Source organism: Melospiza melodia, chromosome 4 (genome assembly GCF_035770615.1).
Source record: "Melospiza melodia melodia isolate bMelMel2 chromosome 4, bMelMel2.pri, whole genome shotgun sequence".
Classification (NCBI taxonomy): Eukaryota; Metazoa; Chordata; class Aves; order Passeriformes; family Passerellidae; genus Melospiza; species Melospiza melodia.
In genome coordinates, this window is record NC_086197.1 from 59088340 (window position 1) to 59114637 (window position 26298).

At 38.2% G+C, this 26298-nt stretch overlaps 1 protein-coding gene across 2 annotated transcripts; it reads right to left on the reverse strand.

The window, feature by feature from the left end:
- Positions 1-880: 880 nt before the first annotated feature.
- Positions 881-24562, reverse strand: NEDD1 (NEDD1 gamma-tubulin ring complex targeting factor). Of its 2 annotated transcripts, none has more exons than XM_063154848.1 (15): positions 24518-24562; positions 23375-23518; positions 21425-21519; positions 19909-20025; positions 18606-18746; positions 13440-13669; positions 12283-12484; positions 11180-11366; positions 8481-8612; positions 8261-8302; positions 7582-7805; positions 6734-6869; positions 6250-6406; positions 3834-3900; positions 881-3188 (listed from the first exon to the last, which is right to left on the reverse strand). In XM_063154848.1, the coding sequence occupies exons 2-15, from the start codon at positions 23508-23510 to the stop codon at positions 3084-3086; spliced, it is 1971 nt and encodes a 656-aa protein (XP_063010918.1). In that variant the 5' UTR covers positions 23511-23518; positions 24518-24562; the 3' UTR covers positions 881-3083. The 2 variants fall into 2 exon arrangements, with proteins under 2 accessions (XP_063010918.1, XP_063010919.1); XM_063154849.1 differs by lacking the exon at positions 24518-24562 and adding an exon at positions 24355-24434.
- Positions 24563-26298: the final 1736 nt, after the last annotated feature.

Consider the following 26298-nt stretch of genomic DNA (forward strand, 5'->3'; position numbering starts at 1 on the left):
GAAGAGCACAACATTGTTTCCACAGCTGAGAATTTGTTCATCAGCATCGCCCAGATGCATGGCCTGAGATGATGTGAAAATGGCTGTACTCAGCCTGACCAGGAGGTGCTGCCCTTGATGTACACCATAATGACACACAGACACAAGTGCACTGATGGGAAACACAGACACAGCACCTGCCAACCTTGAGCACTCTGCAGTATCAGACCTGTTACATTTATATACAAATAACCTACAACCATTTTGCATCTTCAGTTTTAGTATGGAGGGTGTCTGCTGGCAAACAACTGTACAGTTTGGCAGTGCAGTCTGTAAAGCATGTTCTAGTAAGCCATCCTCCTTGTGCAGGAGGAGCAATGTGCAGCTTCTAAATTCATCCTTGTTGTGCTTATGAAGAACATGGCGTGTGTATCAGGACTGCTGCCAGGAAGTAAGAACATGCTGGCATTTTGCATTTTAGGAGAATAAATCAATTAGTCAAAAGCAGTTTTCAAACCCCACATTCCTTGCAAATAAACTTCTCATCAGAGAAAGTCTGTATTAGCATGAGAGAAGGGAATTTAAAAAATTAATCCATAAGTTTAACATGAAGAAAACACAGGATGTCCAACTCACCGGGGTCTTAGGAGAGATTATTCCCCCTGCCCAAAACATCTGCTTGAACATGATTTCTAGCTATGAACATGATCTCTCTGGCATGACTGTAACAGTTTTCAGTTTGGAAGGGGGAACTGCTCACCTGTCTTTTACTCCAAGAGCATGAGGTTTTGTGAACATATCCGTGGAAATGATTGGATGGTCTACATGAAGCCACAGAGGTAGAAGAGAGATTACTCCAGAATTACTTTCACGTAAACAATGCCTGATGAGGCATAACAACTACAACACAGATTATTCTCTTTATTAAGCAGGTCACCAAAGGTTTTTTTTTCTCAAAAAGGTTGAAACAAGCTTTATTTTAACATACAAATCAGATTGTGTACAAGGCAAAACATACCCTTATAGAGACAGGCAGAGTGGATCTCCACACTGCACTTGCACTACAATAATCCTGAGACATGGACAAAAGCCCTAAAAATCTTTTTAATCGCTCTTTTTATAGTCAGCTCCATTTGGGAATTAAAAACATTATACAGTTTGGTGTCAGGAAAACAAATTACTTGTAAGGAAAATACCCAAGATAATGGTCTAACTCCCTGCTGTCATCCAGGTACACCAGCAAGAGTTCAGAACTTGAACAAATCAAGAGATGGAAATATGCAAGCTTACTTCATTAACACTGAAAAGCATACATAGAAGGATGCCAAGATATTTTTGCTACCTTCAACTACTACTGTCTTCATGAACTGTCTGGTCTATGTGTCAAGTTTACATATCCTACAAACTTAACAAAGAGTTCTCTACATTGTGTGTTAAGTTAGTAAAAACCCCAACTTCCTTTGCTTCCTTTCAATATGATATATGTGATATAGAAATATTTTTAAAAGCAGTAGAACTACAGGCATTTAAAGTCATTTCCCTAATATTAAAAACTACTTGGACACCCTCATTTTGCTACAAGACTGTTTTTCATTAAATGACATCAAAAAAAGGAAGTCTCTTTTTCAAAAAAAAGTTAAAAGTAAGGAAATGTTATAGACATGTTTGAACTTTTTCTTTAGTTTTGCAACATATAAAAACAAGTTACACTATATATTATGGCTTTCATGTATTTATCTACTCATTTAGTAGTAGAGTGTCATTGTAAATTTAAACACTAGATGTTGTAAATAATTAACCTGCCATGTTCTTCAGACTTTACTTGAGTTTTGAATTTGTGAGAAGAAACAAGCAAATATTAGTGGGAAAATTAAGAAGCCTCCAGAAAAATTTAGATAGCAAGAAGCACCTGTAGAAGAAGTCTTTCAGAGAAATTTTTTAGTCAATTTACAATTTTCATTTGATTTTTAAAGCATTTTAAAATCGAAGTTTTAATTTAGTCTTCTTGGCAAAATAAAGGCCAAGCCAAATATCCCATACACTTCAATAGTCAGAACTTCCTACTGAGCTTCATTTCAGAAATGTTGACATAATAGTATGCTACTATTATGTTACTGAAGTAGTGATTGCTCTTTAATGGTTGTTAATAATACAAGATAATAGATTTGGTATGCAGCTATCTGAAAAAGGCCACAATAATGCTAAACCAACATGGCTCAAAACTGCAACACAGCTGCCCAATATCAAGTGTTGTTCACTACCAAAAGGTGCTTGAGTCAGACTGAAAGACTTCAATTACACATTGCTGTATTATTAATGGCTATATTATTAATATACTTACATTTTGAAGACTAAAGTTGCATTCAAATCAGACAAGCTATGACAACATTCAAATACATGTAAATAAAAAGAATTCTAGATTCATAGCTGAAGTAGTAACAAAAAATCTCATTGTGCAGTTGATGTGGCATTTGCAACAACAACAAACTTATGAATTCAATAAGAAAGACTGTGGCACCGAATTTGGGGGTATTTTCAAGCTCTAGTTTTACTCAGGACAGAAGAGTTGCCAGCTGAACAAACTTAACTGACTACTGTACTTTCCAGCTCTTTGTAAACAAGACTCCATGTTGTGCACAAAAGAGGAGCTTTCACTCCCCTTTTTCTTCAAGGAAAGTATCTGAAAAGGCAAGCTGTAGTGATTGCTTCTGACAGCAGTAGAATAAAGAAGCAGATAGAAAAGTAGGTATATATAAAAAAGTTCTTAGAGTAAAAGCATCTGTCCTGGTTTGACTTTGTTTATGAAAAGGCACTTTACATATTGCTAAAACTCCAATACTGTACTTGTCCTTGGAGTTTTTCTGTTAGAAGGCTGTGTTGCAAGGTGGTCAGCATGAGGATGCAAATGTTCTTTACACACTGCCTATCTGCTACAAATTTCATAATTATACAAAGTATCTTACACCAGTTATTTAGAAGAATAGATTCACATTCAAAATAATAACAGGTCTTCAAACAACACTTCAGTGATGACAGATGATCTGTCAGAGCCAAAACACCACCTGTAGTGAGTTCACTCTGATAAAATCAGCAATGTGAATCTTTCAGAAGTGAGTCCTCAGTCTTTTGTTTTCTTCTCGCAGTCTCTCAATTTCAGCTACTAAGCTTTCATTTACAGAGTATCTTTCAAGTAAAGCATGCATTTCATTCTACAGAAAAGAAAAAAGTCTCAATCAGTAGTAATAAAGTTAATAATTCCAGTTTTATCCTATTGGCTTTCATATTTCTTTTAAAAATGAAATAACGTAGATAATTCTGTTTTTAAAAACTTTTGATAAGAAAAGTAAGATTTTCCCTTTTAAGCTGACATACAGTATTTTGATCATTAATACATTAGTGAATATTTTATCAAAGGATATTTTGCAGTTCTTCAGGATGAGAATCTACTAATGCAGATTCCATTAAAATGCTCAGAACCCAGACAAGGTTTCAGATCAAAAGAACAAAGATTCATAAAAAGGTGAAGCTAAAGAATAAAGAACAGCTCAGTATGTATACAGTACCTACAAGTGAAGCTTTCTATTTGAATTCCATCTATCTTTTCCTTACCCCAGCCTTTATAACTCCTGAAATATGGAATTCATACCTCCTCAACCCCTAGAGTCCCTTTATTAACCAAAGAAAAACAATTTAACAGATTCCCATTCATGCTTTCCCCTTTCCTTCACATGAAATCCTCCCTTTCTCGGTCTTAATAAACAAAATAGATTTTCTGTTTTGAGAGAAGATGGCATGCCTTACTATTACCAAAATTGAAAGCTGAATACATTTCCCATCATGGTCCTTGTACATACCAACTGCATATGGAATTGCTTGATCATCTCCACTTGCAAATTCACAATATCTCGATGGCATGCTTCTCTGGGGGAAGAGTTGCAAAAGGAAGATGCTTAGACCTACTTAGGAAGCAGTCTCTCTCATACCCTCAGCACCCAAAACTCTACAATTCCTCACCTTCACTCTCATCTAGAGTCTAGAAACCCTTAGACCATGAAACAATCTTCTACAGCTTATTTTGGAATACTTTTGTTATGATATTGATTTTTATAAGTACCATTTTTTTCAGCACATAAGAAAATGCAAGACTTTTCAGTTTGGAAACACAAATATATACATGGTGATATGAAGATTCTTTTTCACTTGCAAGCTATAAGCTCCTCTCATTTTTACCATTCAAAGCTAATTTTCAATCCCTTGATGATAAGCACTGCAGAGAAAGATACTTATCTCTACTTGAAGATCCACCTTTTCAGTATAAGCCTTTCAACAGTCTTAAGGGCCCAAAACATCAACTGTGGTAAGTTATACATTATTCTCAAAATAATGGAATGATCAAGGTTAATCTACATAAAAAGCAGTGGCAGTGCTGTCTGCGAAGCAGACATGAATTTGTTAATTCATGGGCAACCATTCCACACTACAAAAACCAGCCTAGAAAATAGCCTCTGATCATGACATTAATACAACAGTTCCAGAAGCTGAGGAAGAACAAGGAGAACAGCTGACAGACAAGAAGCAAGCTGACAAGTTCTTCCTGAACAGTACAGCACAGTGCAGTTGTCTGGGACCGAGTACTGCGCCATGGTACCACTGGCCTGACAAAGTAACGTGTTTCTTTAGTAGACACACACAGATCTTCATTTTCCTTTCCTCAAACATACAGCAAACCCAAAGGCAATCTCTACCACTTTCTCTTTCCACAGATTATTGTGCTACAGAATTCCTGCTGGAGACAATCTTCTTCAGTGTATCAAGTATAGATGCCAGCTAGCATCCTATAAATCCAGAGATGTAGGTTGTCTCCCAAAGACAGGGAGATCAAGAAACAAACATCCTTTTGGAACCAAATGAATTATATATTATTCCTGGTCCTTTCCTGAAGGTTCATGGTTTTGCTCCCCTTTTACTTGAAGAGGAATGAATTTCAGGCAAAGAACATAAAAATCCTTTCCTCAGGTTCCAGCAGATGAAAGGTAGTTACATCAATGGGAAGCTTACAACAGTTCCCTTCCCTCTTACTGACCACTAGTACTAACAATAAAAAGTTGTTTACTAAGGTTCACTACCAACTAGTAAAACCAAAGTACTAACAATCTTTCATAATCAGTTTAAACGTATCTGCAACTTAAAACTGGGAAAAGGGCCAGCAGAGCCTTCCAGCCACTCCAGAAAATATAAGTTAGGAGAAACACAATATTTAAGGCTCCAGATCTGAGGCACTGGAAGTAAAAGGCTGGCACACATAACTTCTAACTCTGGGGTGCCTGAACATAGATTTTAAAAAGAACACATCTGCAACACATAGACTGCATTTTAAGTTACATCATTCATGTGTTCATCAGATGTGTGTTTATTACCAAAAAATTCCAGGGGAGTTTTACCATACTAAATTATATAAAGACATTAAATAACATTGGATGTATTTTTTCTGTTGGCAGATACAGAACAGCCATGGCACACAGACCTACTAAACTAGTTTTGCTTTGCTTTTTTTCATCAAGACAGCAGCAGTTTCCCTGCCCTGCAATTCTTCTCCATTATCTCCCTTCAACCTACATCATCTTAAACACGGGCTGGGAAGTGATGCCCTAGATAAAATTCTCTTAACTTCTTCACCTTCTTCCAACTCCACTCTAAATAGAACCATGCTGATTTGACTTCCTTCAAGACAATTGGAATGTTGCTTAGATATCCACAAAGCAAGCTGACACCAACCATCACTTACAGTACAGATGTTATTTCAATGAAAGCTCCACCAGTAGAAATACACACACACTGTTTCACCTTACACATGCCAAGATACCAACAATCAAAGCCAACACAAGTCAACTGGCTATGTCAAATTCTCCTCACTGTCAACTTGAAATTTCTCCTGCTGGAATAGGGAGACAAGCAAGGAGGAAAAGAAATCAGTGCAAGGCTTCAGGAAAAGAGCAGAGACCTTGCTATGCAGACTAAATTTACCATCTGAGAAATATTCACTCATTCTGGAAACATCAGCAAAGTCATACACCAACAGCCCTCAGAGCCATCAGTCTAATTAGTCATCAGAGCTATTAAAAACTAAGTTTCATACCTAGTTTTTCAAAAATAGGGCTATAAATGGTGTAATTTTCTAATCCAAAGAGAAATTTGTTTGAGCAGATGCTGAAACACCTCATTAAGAAAACATGTCATTGAAAACAAAACACTCTGCAGGAACAGCAGTACCTGAAGTCATCCATTGTTTCTTGTATCATATTCTGAATGAAGTTGATTTGAATTGCTGTCAGAGGTGCATTTGGTCTGCTACTCCCAATGGTTTCTACTATTTTTTCTGACAACGAACTTGCAACGCCAGCAGTGACAGATGATGTTATCTTTGAACCTTTACAATTGAAAAAAAAATACTGAGAACCCTCATGACAAATAAAAACTACTCATATCACCGCATTACTTTAAAAAAAACCAATTATTTAATTACTTTAAAAAAACCAATTATTTAATTAATTCTACCTCAAATATTGCTCGGTAAAAAAAAAAAAAAAAAAAAAAATCTGATTTAGAATTAATCTTTCCAGAAGCAACTAGAGACATTTTAGGAGGGCTGGCTTGATTGCTTGATTTAAAGAACCGAGATCAAGTCCATTGTATCAGATTTCATGTCAGTTTACAATCAGTCACACCTAGAACTGGGACAAAATTATCAACTTACTTGTTGAGGTAGTACCATTTACTGGTAGATCATATGCAGGATGGGCCTGAATATTCTTTGTTATTTGCTTCTCATTTGCATCAGGAGTAGATGATGGTGGAGAAGGTTCTGTGCTTGGTAAGCTTGATTTTGAAACCTGACAACAGAAAGATTTTATTTTTATTTTAAAGATTAAATCTACTTGTTACAATTGTGTAATTGCACTTGATGAGTAAGTTTTCCGAAATGTACCATTAAACATTTTTCCTTTTAGGAATCCGCTCAGAAATACATGTTTTTCATTTCCTAGCAAGATATTTGAAAAATGGATTGCTAAAACATTCCAAATTGCCTCAAGTGGGCACAAAGAAGCAAGTGCAAAAGGCGGGGGCCTCTAATTTTCATATCAAAAATGTTGTGACTAAGTTGTATCACTCCTAGCAAACTCAGGCTTCTCAAGAGCAATACAAAAGTAGCTAAGCTCTGTGCAGACACATCAAAGATATCTCAAGAAAAAGAGGGAGATAGAGAATAGGGAAAGAAGAGAGTGGAATTGACCTAACAATCAATCATACTAGTGCAACTACCCAGCAATTCTTCTTTTTTCTAGAAAAATCTAAATACTCCTCAGGCTACCCATTTTTTTTCATGGGAACTTATGTAACCTGATCTTATTTAAGACAAACATACATTTATCTTCCATTGCTGAAGGCCAATTCATCTAAATCAGACAAGGTTTTATGGATTTGTGTTAATAGTGTGTGAACAGCGTTGCAAAATAAAATCAGATTGGGCATTATTCAGTATTCTTTTCTTCAAGCAGCAATATTCTGTCAAGATTCTAAAAAGAGCACTCGTAACAAGAATACCTGCTTTAAAATGTCTTTAGATTCTTGTTTTCCAAGACTTATTTTCTTAGAGTCAGTCTCTGGATGCTCCTCTTCTTCTTTAATTGGAGATCCCAAAAGTGCATGTAATGGGCTAGACTGTGTCACTTGTGCACTACTGCCCACTACGTTTCTTTTTACTGGAAAGGCAACGGTTGGCTGTGGGAGAAAATCCAAACCCATCAGGGAGGACGGAAAATCCAAGCCTAAAATGAAAAGGGAAAGATGACACACACAGGTCAATAAACACACACACCACATCTATCCCACAGTAAAAATGCCTGCACACTCATACAAAATTGACAAAAGAAATTGATTGACAAAAGAAATCATCAAAAACTGTACTCCACAAAAAACTACATCCTTCCATCCAACTTATGGTGCCTCCATCCTTATAAAAGTAATAAAGCACGAAATCATTCTGTATATCACTATAAATTGTATAAAGGAAAAAACCCAATCGCTTTAGGACCACACTCTAGACCTCCTGTTACCGTGTTGTTCTGGGAATCGTCTGACACATTCTCAATGTGCCAGACAATTCCCAGAAAAGTTATTTCAGTGTCTGCTTTGGTCATTTGTTTTTTTCAAATGGTATGACAAAATCAGCACGTGAGAACTAGCACAGACCTCCAAAGACTTATCACTGGCATATGCTTACCATTTCCTTGAGGATCTTCAGTCACTTTATTTGCAATAATATCTACAAAACAGCAAAACACAGACAAACGAAGTGTTTATTTGTATCACTGCATCAAGTTCATAATCAAAGACAAATTAAAATATCAAGCAGGTACAACAGTCAGTAATTCACAAGTGACATTTTGTCACACTACATGCAGAGGAATGATGCTTTACAAATTCCAGTATCAGTAACTTACCATCTCTGACTGGAGAAAACACGTCTCCTAAACTACTTCGATTCAAATCATCAAAATAACTTAATTCAGCACTTTTCCCATGATCTGCTTCTTTAGAGGGAATGACATCCAAGCTGGAACTATGGGGAAAACCTTCAAAGGGCAATATCATTCCATTAGTAATTGACCTTTTCCAAAAATAACATACATTGTGGCTAAACAATCTCACACCATGAAACTTGGGAAGCCCAGTGAGCACTTCAGAATCGTCTGCAGATGCCACTTAGAGGGTCAATATTAACTTGCTCATTTGGGCTGTCAACAAAGGTGACTACACCTAAAAGCTCAAGAGGAGGGTTGTAAAACTGGAGAACCCACCCATGCTCAGAGAATTCTATGTGATGGGTGCAGCAATTTTATGGTGCATCAGGTGAAGTCAAACTACTGACTGCACCTTCTGCTCATAAGGTAACCACATTCAGACAATAAAAATTTAAATTTGTTCTGCAAGAAAAAAAATTTGCTGTACTAGGGCCATTAAGCATTCCAAGGCAAATCATATGAAACACCTTTTTCAAATTTACTTAGTGCTAGTATATTCTCTGCTTATTTCTAATATTTGAAAATCAACTTACATATTCTAATATAAGAAAATCAAATTGAAGTTACAATTGCAGGCAAAAAAAAAAAAAAAACTCAACCAAATTTGTTCCTAAACCTTTCTTCACTCTACCCTCAAGCCCCTTCCCTGACCTAATCCAAAAGTGAAAAAGCTTTTTATATGCATGGCACCAAGGACAGTTGTCTAAAGAATGGAAGCATATCTTAAGCCCAAAAAAATCCCCAGTAGTTATTCAAACTACAGTTTTTAGAAAGGGAATTGAACTGCTCAGACAACCACCAGAATAACTTTCATAATTTCACAAAATGTTCATAAAACCTATAAGTACTCCTCTAGGTGGGATTACTTGTTGAAGTGATCCAAATATGACTGTGTGGGTGACTGCAATTAATCATGTCCAAGTATTTACATTAAGTGGAACTTGAGTCACATTTACAATTTCACATTTAAATGTATTAATAGATTACACTTTTCACTCCTTCAGATGTGTCAGCTGTGACACCAACATAGGATTGCACTTGCTAGTTAAGTAAATACTTGGTATACTGAGTCAAATCAGAAGTGCAGTATCAGCCTGTGCATCAGAATTTAGAGGATCTACATGGAAAAAGTGTAACATAAAACTGGGCCAAAATATCTTGTGCACTTTTACCCATTCCCAGAAATACAAATGCAGTAAGGTACTTAAAGCAGAGAACAGTTGGTAAATGGCAGTTTATGGGAAGCCAGCTCAAAGTACATCCAAGTTTCTCATCACATTCTGACTTCATTTATACTTTTGTACCTTAAAAATAGGTGTGACAAAAAGCCTTAATTTTGCTTAAATATGTTATCAGATTATTTTACTGAATGCCCCTTATTTTCTCGAAAGTTAAATCCCCTGAACAGGTTCTAGAAAAAATTCCAGACAACAAATGAAGTTTGTGGTTTCTTATCCATTCCCATTTTTAACCTTAAAGACAATATCTTCTGCAGTATTGAGAGGTTTTTAACTTTTAAATTGAATACTCAGATGAAGGAAAATTGTTTTGCTTGGTAAGCCTTTACTTTGTTAAATCATTTATTTATTATGCGCGGTCCCCTTTAAGGAGTAACAGCCATTACTGCCATCTTTATCTTCAAATAAAGACAATAAATAAATGTTTTAACCAAAATAAAATTTTCCACACCATTCAGTAATGTTGATTAGCTACAGTTCTTGCATACACAGGAAACATTCTACTTCACCTCATACTTCACTGCATACCCAAGGGAGGTCATTAATACACATCCCTATGGACTGCAGTGGCTTATTGCCTAATTACTGTTACTAAATGTATTTCTCCTTATTTTTAAAAGGGAGGGGGAAAGTGCTGTTACATTAAAATGGATTGAGGATTTTTTCAAAGAATCAAACTAGCAGTGTTACTGATTTGATATTTTCAGAACTCTTGAATTAAATAAAATTTTAAGAGTACATTTCACACAGTGGCAGTTTTGGATTGCTCAGAATTCTTCCAAAGAAGTTGTTAATTTCAGAGGTATAGATAGCAAATACAGTTATACAACTAATCATACTTGCAACTATATTTAGCATCTTTCCTACCATGTGATACTGGAATCATGCCTCTCCCAAAAACACAGTTCAGTTGTCACTTGGGTTTTTGGACTAGGTTGCTTTTTCTCCCAGTGTCTTCCTAGGTTGGTTTTTGTTTTGTTTTTTTTTTTTTCTTTTTGGATGAGGTCTGCTACTCCTATTCATTACAAGAATTACAAATCTTTAGGTCTGCATTCCATGCAGACATTGCATCAGAAACTACATTATGTACATAACCATTATCTGCAAGAAGTCAGAATGCAGGAGGCAGTCCCACAGTTTTAAGGCTTCACGTGTCTTCAGCTTATAGTAGGATCCAATTTACCTCCTACATTCTCATAGCACGTGTTACACAGTGGGGAGGGAAAAGAAGTATTTGTATGTGCAGGTACATACACACAGTACTTCCTAACAAATGCCCTTCCCTCGGTGAAATTTTTATATTGTAATGGTCAAAACACAAAACACTGCTTCCATCTCCCCATTATGCCAACTGTTTTAAGAGTAGGAACACAACATTACCTGCTTTCTCCTGAAAAATCTCTCCTCCCTTATTCTCATTTGTCAATGTAAGATGAGAGAAAACTGCTGCTGATGCTTGAGAGGCAATGTTTTTGATGCCAGTATTTTGAATTCCTCCAAGATTACTGCCAGCTTTGACTTCTACTCTTTTGGACACAGGTTTATTTGAAGAACCTGTGATGTTAGACTAAAGAAAAAATAGAACCAATTATGAGAAGTTATTATTCCTTCAACCCAAAGTAAAAAAACAAGACAATATACTTTCCTTTTTAAAAACAGTAAAAAAAAACCAGTTCAAGTTGCAAAGGTTGCCAAGGAGATATGCCTTTATAAATACAAAAAAAGGTATCTTCATGTAACTTCAAAGAGCATGGGAGACATCCCTGAGGACCTCCACAAGGACAGCAACAATTTAACAGTGGCGTGCCCCTGCATGATTCAATTTTGATCCCAGGTTTAGACATAGCAGAAAAAAAGAGTTTACAGTATTAGGGACTCCAAATTTTACAGGAATATTTAACCACTAGCAGCAAGTGTGCTAGAGAAAAAAGGAAAATCTCTGAGTGGTAAAGAATCCATTTCAAAGGTCCTCTCAGTGTCCCCTAAATGGAAGCACAGGGTTTCTCAATACAGTAGAGCCTAATTAAGTCTTGGAAGAACCTCTTACATCATCTCTATTATTTAATTAACTTCTACACTGTTTATATGTGCTAGCAAAAGTCCATATATAGGACATACAAAATAACTTCAGATGAGCAGCCCTTTGTCTTCTCCTTAAGCAGAAGAGCCATTACAGACCTTTCTGCTACTGCCTACAAATTACCAAAGTGGCATAAGCTGATCTGGAAAGGCAGCATATCCACACTAAAAAACCCAGAAGACTGCAAGTTCCACTTATTTCTACACTAAGGGCAGGAGTGGGGGGAATTCCATATTAACAATGCCTAAAAGAGTAGTTAAGACTAAGCAGTTTATAATTCCTATGTTGGTATGATCCCATTTTGTTGGCAGCTGTAATGCTTAGAAAGTGAACACTAAACTTTTTTCAGAACTTAAACTTTTGCTTTGCTTTCATTAATCTGTACATTGAACAGTAAAAGTACCTTGGAAAAAGTGCTGCTGAACTGAAGACGTATGCATTTCACACAGCCTTTGTGAGCAGGAACTGTTTTCACTGGTGATGTCAGCTGTCTTAAGTCATACTGGCAGATCATTCCCCGGGAACATCCTATAGCCAAAGTAGTACCATCAGGCATGAAGTCTACTGTGGTCAGAGGAAAATCAGCTACAATTGTTTTCAGTAACCTTCAAATATGAGAAATGACAGGATGAATCTTTTAGAATTCACAAGTTGGACTTTTCAACACAGAATATCTAAAAGAAATATATATACATATATATATAAGCTTTCACAATTCAGCTACAGGTCAGTAGTTCAACTTCTCCAGTAGAAGTAAATTCAGTGAACTATTTTAAGAAACAGTGGATTAGGCTTACACTAAGCATTCACGCTTAACAAGAACAAAAACTGCATATGCTCTGAAAGACTTCATGAGGACAGGATCACCTTGCCTTCTTAATAGCAAACACCAACATTATTTACTGGTATCATCATTTGCAGCAGCAACCACACTACATACATCCTCTCATCCTCAAGCTTCCCAAGCCTATCAACTCTGCCCCTCCCACAGCTCTAGGAAAAGCTTCAGATCTTAGTTTGTATCCCTCTACTTCATCATTCCAAAATACAAACAGACTCCTGCTGCTAGGAGGAGCTAGAGTAAAAGCACTACTCATGATAAAACTGATGTCCCACAAAACCACTTGCCATCCCATCCTCTATTTCTCATCCTTCCTGCTTTTTCATCCAGCATTCTCCCTTATCTCAGTAGTTCTGTGCACCACAGTCAAATCTTTTATCTTAACTAGAAAAGCAGGCAAGCTAAGCTCAGGTGGCTGGCACAGGCTGTACTGCCCCTCACAGAAGTTAACTGCTCTCTACCAACACTGGAGAACATCACCCATAAACTGGACTTCAGTTAGTTCCCTCATGCCTTGGGGTTTTTCAATTGTTTGTCTGTTAACTTAGAAAGCAAAACAGACTATGGGACAGGTTCTCCAGTAGCAATATGCCAACCACTTCAGCCACTCTGCATGGGGACTGAATGAAATAACTCATGTCATAATTAGGCATGTTTTTTCAGTTTATAAAATCCAAAAAAGGAATCTTCTAAAATCAAAAAATCTTTCATATACTCACTTTTTACCTAAAGTGTCATAGAAAATAATTCTTTTATCCAAACCTACAGTTACAAACAGCAGCTCATTGACTGGAGAAAAGCAGATTTCTGAGGCTGGTGCTTTATGAGGATTTTCAAAATTATGATACGGGTTCTGGCTATTTACATCCCAGAGAGTTACATTTCCACTGTCAGAAACAGTGCCCAGCAAGGATTTCTTAAAGGATGAATATTTCAAGTGTCGAATAGGCTGTAAAACACACATAAAAATGTATTTTAATACCAATATTAAATATTAAATTATTTTATAAAGACACAAACAGATTAGGAATACAAACTTAAAGTAGTTTACAAAGGCCTCCAACTCTGAAATATAAATAGTAAAACCAGAAAAAATAATTCTGCATTAAAATGCCATTTTTGCTACTGGGGGTGAGACTTTCTTTTTTTTACTATTATGGGGTACCATATGAGCTGATCAGCAAAATTAAGCAGAAGAAAAATGAAACGTCCAGAAAAGTTTCTCAAATTTTCAGCAAATATCATGCCTTCATACAAAAAATCCCCACAACACATCTAAAATTAAAGTAGTGAAAAGGTACATTAGTTCAGCAACTAGTCTTCTGCCAAGAATGTTAAACTTAATTCCCCTTGAGGTACTTGGATATTGGCCAGTTTGATAAGACACCCTGACTCCAGAGTTAAGCAGGTATGTAGGTCCTGCAGAACTGACTTCAACCTGTGGACTAAGACCACAGAAGAGGATAACATGTGAGGTTTATCACAAGCAGCCTTGCAATAGCAGAACCAGGAACTTAACCTGCCTTTCAGAAAAGCTATTTTGTTTCCACCACATTGCTTCGGAGGATGTTTCAGAAGCTCACTGCTCTAATCCTACAGTATTCAATTTCCTGATTAATTTTACTTATGACCCAGCTGTACCTATTCACTCCTGGGACCATAATACCCTTACACTTAAACAGTTTCCTAACTCCCCAGTGCTGCTATCCTGTTTTAAAGAACAGCAAACTCACCCTCCTCTGGGCTCTATTTTGCATATTAAAAAAATGAGAGTCCTCCAGGACTGTTTTTTCAGTACCATCAGTCTTTTTGCAACTCTCCCAGTATGAATCTTTCTTGAATATGGACAACTAAAATCTTTTATGTTCCTCAAAATATTTGGCTCTTATTTGAGAATGTTTTAGTCACTGTCATTTACATTAAGAAATCCAACTCCTTTCCCTTGAGAATTTTTAAATCCTATTCTAATAAGAACCTCAGTTGTCCCCTAAATCCGGTATCTTGATTCCTACTCTGTCACAGTTATTCCTGTGTCTATAATTTCAATCATTTTTTGATACTGACACAATCCTCTTACGGGCAAATGTCTTCCCACTGGGCTTCATCATAGCTCTACCTAGAATCATCGAACTGTTAAGGCTGGAAAATATCTCAAAGCCATCAAGTCCAAGCCTCACCCCAGCATTGCCATGTTCACCACTAAATCATGTCCCTAAATGCTATCTATTTCTTGAATGCTTTCAGGGACGATGATTCCACACTTCCCTGGGCAGCCTGTTTCAATGCCTCACTCATTACCCTTTCAGAGAGGAATTCTGTCCTAATACCCAATCTAAACTGGTGCAACTTGAGGCCAATTTCTCTTCTCCTATTGCTTGTTACCTGTGGGAAGAGACCAATCCCCATCTTGCTAGTACCTATTTTTCAGGTGGTTGTGGAGAGCAATAAGGTCCCCTCCTGACTCCTTTTCTCCAGGCTGAACAACTCCAACCCCCTCAGATGCTCCTCACAAGACCTGCACTCCCTATTTTCAGCATTACTGAAAATATTAAACACACAGATAAAGAAAGAAAATATTTGTTTGATTTATCAATATACTGAGTTTCTTACCCATCCTATCTAGTATTTACCCATCCTTTCTAGTATTTACCCATCCTTTCTAGTATTTACCCATCCTTTCTAGTATTTACCCATCCTTTCTAGTATTTTCTCACAAAGCACTGAATCAAGTACTTTACTCAAGTCCAGTCAAATGAGTGCTGAAATATTTAATTTGCCAGAAAATGCTCTCAAAAAGCTATTTTATTCTGGTATAGACCACACCACACAATGGATTGTACTGGCCTTTATCCTATTTCTGTCTTTAACTTCCTTTTGATGGAGGTGTGTGTTGCTTCATATTTCTCCAGCATCACTTCCAGCACTTGTGTGTCTTGCTGGAAGCCAAATTGATTCAACCTGCTTTAAAGAGGTGGCACCTTCAACTGCACGTTCAAATAGGAAAGATTACAACTCTTCATCATTAATATGGTCCTCTACTGGTCACAATATTATCATCATTTTTCTCACATTGAAAAAAATACTGAGAGATTCAGGAGCAACAGCTTTAATTACAAACAGGATCCCCCTGGGAAATATTCCTGACCCTCGCAGTTCTCTCAATTCTTCACCTCCTAATACCTTCCTCCTTACTGACCTGGCATCTGCTCATGTTTCATTTTCTCACTCCTGTCCTTCTGCCCATCAAGATTACTTGCTTTTAGGTCTTCTCAAACCTTCTTTGCTATCCTACCAAGTCAGCTACTTCCTTTCCTCCTTTATCCTTTTAATCTTACCGGTCTGGGCAAGTTTCATATGCCTACATTCCCCATATTATCACTGCTCCCCAGTTTTAGCTTTAAAAGCTGACAAACTTTTCACTATACGGAGTAGCCAGAATCCATCACACTCCTTTACAAATCAGCCAGCTGTTCAAACAGCTACACTAAATCCTGTTGCTAGGAGAATTGCACCAGGCAGTGAAGACTTGAACAAACATTGTATTTTGAAACAAACTTTAATTTATCCTCACAACAGCAAGCAGACAAGAATCTGGTAGTCTAAATGAACGCCAATAGCAAAGACAAATTATGGGATCTGCAAACAGCTCTGCAAGAACTCAATTCTAATAAAACACAAAGGTGTTCTAAATTAAAATCAATTAACAGACTACAGGCCAATGCTCCTATGAAAAGAATTTTGTTTAAAGTCAGAGAAAGCACAGCAACCTTGGGCTATTCGACTACTTGTAGAACCTACACAACATGAGAAATTAACTGGCACAGAAACTACATTCCAGCATGCTGAATCAAACACAGACAAGCTAAAATTTTTAATGTTAGTTAGACTTCACATTCCTCAATTCTAAAAAAAGTCACTATGGAATGGTGACCCTTCCTAAGCCACAATACTAGTACAAGGATCAAACAGTATAATACACTGTTTATCTATTCAAGTTTACTCTTAAGGAAACCAGGCCCCTAAGCTATAAATCAAGTAAAGGCTTTTTAAATTTAACAGAATTACACAAGTCTTCAGATATTTTCTTCACTGTAGAATCAATTCTCCAATTAAAATCCAAAACAATAATAAAGACATTTCTGCACATAAAAGCAAAGAACATTTTTAGGACCAAAGACAAGCTGGTAAACTGGGACATCCAAGTAGCCAATTCATTACAAAATCATAGCTCAATTCCACTTTAAATGAACGCTATAATCAAATAACTGCCCTCCCTAAGAAAATGTTGTAGACCCTTTAGAATGTGAACAGGAGCTCTTTGTTTGCAATTACTTTAACACATCAAATAGCTTTATCCATCCTAAAAGTCACTCAGCTTTGCAGCAGACTTCTTGATTTCATCTGACAAAACAGTTATTCATGGCATATCTCTTACTCCTAATCACTTTCTGGTAGAAAAAACAGAATATATCAATCAGGTTCATGCAAATCATCCTCACAAGAATTTCTTCATTTTCCAATTAATTAGCAGCATAGTCTGCACTCTGGATATTCACCTCAGCTCCACAATCCAGCCATGGACCTCCCTCCTCCTGCCTCACATACACATTCCTCACAAGATTGTAACAATCAAGTCAGAAAAATGACCTGACTATAGAGATGGATTTTTAAGATCAAACCAAGTATGAAGTACGATTTTGCTTCAATATAAGTATGAGACTGGTGATGGATCAAAGCCACTGCAGCACCTAGGAGCAGAAATAGTTTAAACTTCACAGAGATTTTTCATCAGAAAGTATACCATAATTCCTGAGATGCTGTGAGATTGTAAGAGATTTTTCACCACGTTACGCTGTTCATGCGAGACAGGAGAAGAATTTAATTTGACACTATCTGCAACCTAAGAATGAAAAAGCTGTTGCAGTAGCAGAAAAGGAATAAGTCACAACTTCAGCATTCCTTGCAACATTAAAGGTCAGGTTTAGGACCAAAACAACAGTTCTGCATCCCCCAGGCAGCCCCTACCTCTGTAAAAATGATTCAGTAACAAATGAAAGCATGCCTAGAACTGAAATACATGGCTATCCATAAGACAAGACAATTCTCACTAAGAGCACACACTGGAATTTCCAGTGGGACAACACAGCTCATTTACTACTGCAAATGCTCTTGTATCAAGGAATTTCCCTTGTGATACCCACTAATTCTTTTAATATCTTTTGAGTAGGCAGGAAGGATTTGCACTGGCAAACCCTACCAAGGTCCTCAGGTAGTACATATGCTTTGTGTTTGCCTTGTGCACCATCTTCCTTCAAACTAGTTCTCCCAAATACTAACTAAACACCTAAGTAGGTAACATTAAACCTCATTACTTTTCTCTTTGAGCATCTGTGCAATTATAACCTCCAGATTAAATAAACTTATTTCCAAATACAGACTTGTATTCACCCCTCCAGTACAGATAGCTTTGAATAAGTTAGAACCCAGACTGCATGGTCTTTGCCCTCTGCAACAATATACACTCAGTGGTGAATTGAAATTCTGTTTTGGTTTGTAAAGCCAACTGTGCTTTAATCACTTCTAAGTTATCTAAAAGTTTGTTCTTGAGGAGCCAGTGTCTACCAAGTAAAATTTGCTGTAACCTGTATAGAAAAAATGGCACTTGAGAAATTTGTTTTTCAATGCTACCTAGTATTTAAGGCTATAATGCACACAGCAGTCTGCTTCCTCCTTTCCTTAAGGGCACTCTTAAAAATTAAAATGAAACAGAATATCAAAACTTAAAAGCTCTTGATACTTTCAATTGTACTTGAATTGTACTTTCAATTTCTAAAGACTGCAAATTAAGCTCAGTACCTGAAAGGAACTCAACATTGATAGCCTACCTGTCTGTTGCCATAACCAAAGGGACTACTTGAGAAATTGGTGGTAACACTGTGTAGGATGATTTCACCACTCAAAGATCCAGAAGCAATATAGCCATCATTCCAATTATATGCAACACACGTGATTTCATCTTTATGTTCCTGTGGAAAAGGGAGGTTAGAGGGAGAGTGTCAAAGATGTTCTTCCGAATTTATGCTTTTGCAAAAAACTTCAGCTGATTTTTTCTGACTATCTGTGACACCTTGAAAGATGTAACAGTTGTTACGGAATATCGCAGGAAACAGCAGCAAAACGTACCAAACATGAAGCATAACCACCCTCTGATTGTTTCCACTGGGTGACTTCCATAAATTAGTCAAGATGAACATATAATTCTATACAATATTTTAATATGACAACCACAGACATATGTACCACAGGTGTTATGAACATTATTTTAAAAGTGAAGTCTCCCAGAAAGCAGTGATACTTGCATAGATACTTGAATATACTTCCTGTTAATCTGATGTACTACTGACAACTTCCTCTTCTGTCACTTTTAGACCTAACACATTTACCAACCAGCTTTTCAGTACAGTCATTTGCAGTGATGATATTGTGTATAATGAACATGTTTTTTCCCCTATATTCCTACACAGGGGAGGACAATGAAGTACTTCTAACCCAAAAGTTAGGAATTTAAGTATTGTATTGGATACCTAGAGGTTTTGTTTCCAACTGTAACTCTGAAAGTCCAAGAAAAAAAGGATAAATCAAAGCTGAAGTTTCGTAGTCTCTTAAAACAGAGTTGCTAAATAAGGGCAAGCCATCTACTGAAGGCACGTGGGAAAGATACTAAACTACGTTTTTGTGCATCATAAAAAAGTTCTAGAGAATTCATCCTGGATCAGTTAGAAGACAACCATCCCAGTTTTGCACAACATTAGCTCTGCTACAGTATCCCACAAATAGAGAAGTGTCTTCTCATTCAATGTAACAAAACCAGCAATTACTTGGAATGAAACTCCTGGAAAAAATCCTCATCAGACAACACCAAAAAAAAAAAAAAAGTCTATTCTGGAAATCTAAATTGTAATTTTAATTTCAGAATTGTCCTCTGAAAACACCAAGTTACATATGTTCGTTAAATTTGCTATTTATAGCACATAAATAACAGAAACTTGAACAAGACCCAGGGGCGTGCTAGCTCCTATCTGTGACCTTGATCCAGACAGACACCAGACTTAGAGAAAGTACATTTTTTTACAGCTGGCAGCAAAACCTGGGAGTGGAAAGCTACAGCTCTTCCTCAGCCAAACTTACCTTTAGGCTGCGGTAAATCTTCTTGGACTTCAAATTCCAGATATTAACTGTGTTATCAAGGCCTCCACTGACAAGATATGAAGAACTAGAATTCAAGCCCACACATGTCTGTTTTGCCTAATGGAGAAAGAAGAAAATGTATACTAAAGATACTTAAGGGATTTATTCAAATCTACTTCAAAGCATATTGATGTGCATTTCCATTTTCATCAGTACAAATAGTCCCAATGACAGACAGACCTATTCATACTCCACAGCCATTTCCTATCAAAAGGCATTTAAAATCAAGTCCAGTTTGGACATATATTTAATATACTTCAAGAAGTAAGTATATTAATTAATAAACCTTCACATACTAGCATTTCCCCATTCTCATTTTAAATTTTTTGGCACCTTTTCCTCCAATATGCATTTTCCCTTTAAATTATAGCTCCGTAAAGAGCAATCATAGTATTTTATTCAGGTACTCAGGTTTTTTTAAAGAAATCCTAAGTTAAAGAAATAAAACTCTTAAAAGAAAATTAAGAAGTTGTCTAAGTTACATACTTCACATTCCCTGAACATTACAGGGAATATTATAGCAGCACACCTCATAATTCAGTTAAGTGGTTCTTTTAAAATAATCACTGAAGTACCAGCTTTTGAAAAAAAAGGTCAGTCTTAATGACAGGCCTACATTGAGGACAAATTATAATTCAGTTCCATCACATTGAAAATTCACTTTTAAGTTTTCAAAAATTGAGTGAAGAAAAAACAAGTCCATCTAATTATTGACATGGTAAAATTGCAAGGGATTGCATTAGTTATAGGTCAAATTTAGTGAAATCTTCAGGACAAACACTCCACCTTTGAAAGGGTTTGCTTCAGCACCCTAAAAGCAAGGTTTGAACAACTTTACAGAAAATTTCCAGTCCAGACTAGCATTACAACAGCTATCCAAGGAGAATAATTAGAATTATTTAGAACATTAACAAGCTATTTAGGTGACCATGTGAAGAGAATCTTCTACAACCAAGTCCAGCTTTTTGAAGTGCCACACTTCCTTTTAACTAGAGAGAAAAAAAAAAGTCTTTAACACAACACAAATTCTCTTGTTTCTTGCAATACAAGCCGGCACATATATGGTCCAAGAACAACCCCTCCACAGACTCTTATGTTTTCCAGTGTACATTTCATAGGCGTGCATAATACTGACAGCTCAAGCTGGAAAATGAAGCTCAAACTTCAGCTATTCCATCTCCTACACATTAGATCACACCTGAATCACTGACTGCCTCAAGTTATCACATTTGCATAACTGCATCTGTATCTTCTTACTGACAGAACTATTTTAAAAGCACTATTGCCCCCACTCTTTATATGTGTTTTACAATACACGAGGAAATGTTTCTATGTATGTGTCATAATTCTAACAATACTAAAATTACACTGATCCCAATATGCAGAACAGATGTGAGACACACAGGATACCAGGTGAACTGGGGAAAAAATGAGGGAAGGCATTACTCATACTTACTCCTTCAGCTATTTCAAAGAGTGGGACAGGTTTGCTTTTACAGCTTGAAACAACTATTTTATCACCAGCAGCAGAAGCAGTAGCCAGGTATCTATCTTTGTCACAAGTTAAGGAACATAATTGTAGGATACTGGTGATTAATAAAAGCAACAGGAAGTTTCTCTTATTGAATAGAAGACAGATTGGCTAGACAGTCTAAAGCACTGGACCTTGAAGGGACCTAGAAACAGAAACATAAGGCTATTTTCCAAGCTTTCATTAAGAAGCTCTTGAATTAACTACAGCTTTTACTTGCCAGTACATGACAGACAGCAATTTCTTTGATAGAAAAGACGAGAAATATCAGCCAGGTATTATTTAAGAGCTCTTTACCACTAAGGCAGCTTCTCCAGTCTACAATTCTGCTTCCCCACACCCTCAAGTAAGAGCCCCATTTATCACTAGTTCAAAGGAATGTCTGTGGCTGTTAGCAGACTATGGATTTAAAGAACGGTCCTGGTCATGACAAATGTTAGACTACTTCACTACACAGTTTCTAGAGTACAAAGAGCACTTGCCAGTTTCTCCCACTCTGTACTGAGAAAAGAAAACAAAAGCCCAAAAAGAACCTTTTATGAAACCAAGTACCCCAAAGTAATAAGAACATTTATAGAATTACAGAGCAGGAAAGCTGCATCTGCACTGCCACCAAACAGAGTAATCACTCAGTTCTGGCCAATGCCCATTGTGATTTTGTATTTGCTCATTAAAGAACAACACAGGTTAATTGGCTGGATTTAACACAACAGAACCAGCAGGCACAGCAGCGCTTGCTATTGCTTTCATTATTTTAAGGCACTTTTGTATAATTTTACAGAACTATGTGTAACCAGAACTAATGCTTTATCCCTAACAAGCTGACAAGTCTATAAAGTACTTCATTGTTTCAGTCTTGGGAGATGAAGAGGAGACTTGGTAGAAGAAAGCATGTAGGACAGACTGACTGTAGATAAAGTTTACTAAACACATACAAATGTCTATGCATACACATGAAAACATTACATCTGTGTTTGAAATTCTCTGCAAGCTCCATAGCTAAACCATTCATTTGTCTTCCAATTGGTGTAACTTTCTTTCTCATACATTAACTTGGAGGACAGACATTCAGAACTTGCAGGACTCATATGCTGTGTGACAGCATCCTGTCTTCCTTCTACATCAAGATGAGGCATCACCATCTTCTCCCGTGACAGCCACACAAGCCGTTCTCCTCACAGCCCACTGAGATTTCTTATACTCATCCAACACTTGGCCCCTCATATTATCCAAGACTTCCCTGGCTTCCAAGTCAGAGGTGGAAGACCAAAAAGGGTCAGATCCATTTTGATGACAAACCACCACCATCCCATGAGTGTTATCCTACACAACAACGTTTGTGCTTCCTCTCCAAATGCTACAAGCAATGGAAAGAAAACCAGTGCTTAGAGGTAAGTGAACATTATCAAAGACCATCAGAATCAACAAGAAGCTGTCCTACCAAAAAAAAATCTTTGATTACAATTTTCCTCACTATACTATGTACAGAATTTTATGACACCAGCAGTTGCTTTGCTCAAGCTTGTCAGTTAATTAAGCACTGTCTTGAAAGCAAGTATCATAATCAACTACTGAAGAAAAATATGAGTAAGCTTTACAGTTGGCAGAAAATTCAGGCGTATTACAGCCAAAAGTGCTGGCTCCTAAGACAAGAAACTTCTTCAGAAGTATTTGCCATCATGAACTCATTCTATAAATCCCTTCAGCACCGGGAACTGCAAAACTTTGGCCAAAATATAAACAAACATTTTTATGTGAGACTTCAAAACATGTCAGGCCTGTGCTTTACAAACACTTCAATAAAAAAAGGAAAGAAAAAAGCACTGGAATTTTGCAGAACACCCACAGAAATATGACTGAAACTGTAAAGGATACTATTGCTGGCCCAGCACAGTGAACTGACTGGATGTGAGGGCGTATGTGGGTTGAACTGCTCCACCACAGTGAAAGATGAGGAATCCCATATTTTAACGTCATCTCCTGACGATGCAAAACGTATGCTTTCTTGCATGGCTGCACCTGTTCTGGCAAAAATAAATGAGTAAGTGAAAATATATAAAATAAAAAAATAAACCAGGCAACCTAACAATTCAAAATGACAATTTCAAATGGCACCGTTGACATTTTCTTGATACCAGCAACATTTACTTGGAGAGTTAAACAGTTAGTACCGTTCAGCTGCATACACGAGTGAAAGCAGCAGCCACTCCAAGCTTTTGCTGCTTGAACTCTGGCAGGAAATGCATGGTTTCTTTTTCACAAAGCCAGCCCCTCTATGGCACCAAGCGACTAAAAGGAAGCTTTCATCTCCACAGTTCGCAGCTGCCTACCAGGAAGCCCTGAGTATCCGAAGGACCCATTTCCCACCAGCAGATGGGGATCTACAAACCAGAATCAAACTATTGCAGGGCAAGGCGGCAGTACGGACCTCAGGGACTCACTTTAGCGTTCATCTCACCACTCCAAAGAAAGCATCCGAGAATCCTTCAGACTAAACCTTTGACAGTAGAATACGAGCGACAATGAGCCACCTTTCAACGCACCTTACAATTATTACGAAGCAAAAAGTCCAGGAACAATGTACTGCTACTTATTTTAACTGACACCTTTTAAGACTTAAAACCAGGTTAACCGATGCCTGGTTTGAAACGCTGACTCTCAGCGTTTTATTCCTGGTAATTTTAAATTATCAACAGATGAGGACTGTAAACTGTGAGCCTTCACTTCAGCTGACAACACAAGCAGCCTTTAGCCAAAGTTTGCGGGACATTTCCACACAGCTTTAGGCCATTCATTCTCACTGCCGGGACTGTTAAGACTCACACAACTACACAAGAAATTCAGGGTCCACATACGCCTTCCCTGGGCAGCAGCCCGCGGAGCCGCTCCTCGCTCACAGCTTGTTTCCCGCCCCGCAATTCAGCCCCGGAGGCCGCGGGAGGAGCCGCACCCGCCCCTCGGCATCGCCACCGCCCGGCCCCAGCCCCGCTCCCGCGCTCTTCCAGCGGCGCTGCGCACCTGGCGGGGCGGGCCCCGGGCCGAGCCCCCGCTGCTCGCCCTTGAGCCCGGCCCAGCACCGCCTGAGGGACCGGCCCGGCCCCGGCTCCGCCCGCCCCGCTGGGCCCGGCCGCACTCCCCGGGCCGCGCGCGCTCCCGGCCCCACTTGCCGCGCCGCGCCCAACTTCACACGCCCCGTCCCGGCAGCCCCCGCGCGCCGCTCCCGCCGCTACGGCGGCCCGGAGGGGCGGACGAGGCGCCCCGATCAGTCACCGGGGCCTGCCCGGGCGGCCGCTGCGGGACGGAACCGTGAGCACCGAGCCGCTCCCTGGCACCTGCGGAGGCAGGGGGCGCTGGGCACGCAGTAAACCCGCCGAGAGTGGCTTTGAGGGCACCACATCTGCCGCGATTTGAACTGGAAACGCAAATTGCAGTGCTCACCAAAGGCATCCAGCACTGCCGGCATCGGGGGTGTCCGTACCTCTGGGACACGGGCACATCATGGCCACAGGGCGAAATAAATGATAGCATTAATACATTACTAATAGGAACACCAAGTAATAGAGAATTGTGGCGTCTGTTTCCTGACTTGCAATAGAACTGTTACCCTGGTCATCCTGAATTTTACAGAAGGAGGGACTTTTTTGTTATTTCATCCGGTAAAATAAAAGGTAGCAGTTCCTTTACGTGATACGTGTTAGCACTGCTGCTTTCTATCTCTAAACACAAAATTATATGCTAAATGTAAAACTGTGTTAGACGGGGAACCTGTAGCAAAACTTTCTGTAGAGATCTGCCTGTGACTGAGTCTTTACCCTGTGTCCCCTCAGAAGCGGTCGAGCTCCAATGCCTGATTTACTTTCCTTTTCTGATGGAGGCTTGATTTTCCAAGTTCATTTAATATCTTGTCTGTAGAAGTGAACTCAGAATCAGGAGAAAAGAAACCATGCCACTGTTACACAAAATGCCATTATTTCCCTACAGCAATGAGGATCATATCTGTTGCATCTATTAATCCTCATTAAGCAATCATTAGTCATAATTTACATCTTCAACCACCTGCCCTCTCAGCTGAGTGCTAAGGGATCCACAGCATTCCTGCAAGTCTTCTATCCTCACTCCACTTTATAGTCCTAATTTGCTGCTAAACCTGTCCTGTTTCACTTCTGAGGCCAGCACTTGTTATTCCATCCCAGCTTCAGTACAGAGAGAATCTAAAACCTTTTCTTTACCACAGCCATATCCTCTAGCTTTTTTTTCCCTTATCTCCTCTGTGGAGCACAACTGATTTTACAGACAGATAAATGAGCACCTGCCTGACAAACCCTGAAGCCTTGAACAATTAAAAATTTGGGGCAATTTTAAATAAACGTGATCAGCATGTTTTGCTTCATTCTGTAACAGCCTCTCAGTTAAATCAGTTTTTCCTGCTGGTAGGACTTTTGCTGGCATTTTTTATGCCAGTACCTGTGCTGTGCTTGTTCTTGGCATTAGTAAGGAACCATTGGGACAGGATGGTGTATCCTGTTTGGGGAAAGAACTGCAGCTAGAAGCCCAATCCTTAAAGCCAAAGTGGTGGTATTGCTGAAAGGCCACCTGTGCAAGGCAGGGCATTCCCAGCAATCGTGCAAGGCTGCAAAAAGAGTGGAAGTGTGAGCAATACACAAGTGAAGTGAGGCAAAACCAGTTTATATAATATTTTTAACTTACTATTATTAAAACATTTTGCACATAGAAATAATCTTTCTTCTCCCATAATAATTAGACCTGGATGGATAACAATTCTTGGATTAGGCTAAGAT

What these genes read in the sequence shown, in the direction of transcription:
- NEDD1 (XM_063154848.1), bottom strand. Translation starts at nt 23,510, where the DNA reads ATGCAAGAAAGCATACGTTTTGCATCGTCAGGAGATGACGTTAAAATA. An exon ending in CTAAAGACATTTTAAAGCAG is followed by an intron (nt 6,870 to 7,581) that starts GTATTCTTGTTA and finishes TTCTGTTGTCAG; the next exon opens with GTTTCAAAATCAAGCTTACC. An exon ending in AAATGGTACTACCTCAACAA is followed by an intron (nt 6,407 to 6,733) that starts GTAAGTTGATAA and finishes TCAATTGTAAAG; the next exon opens with GTTCAAAGATAACATCATCT.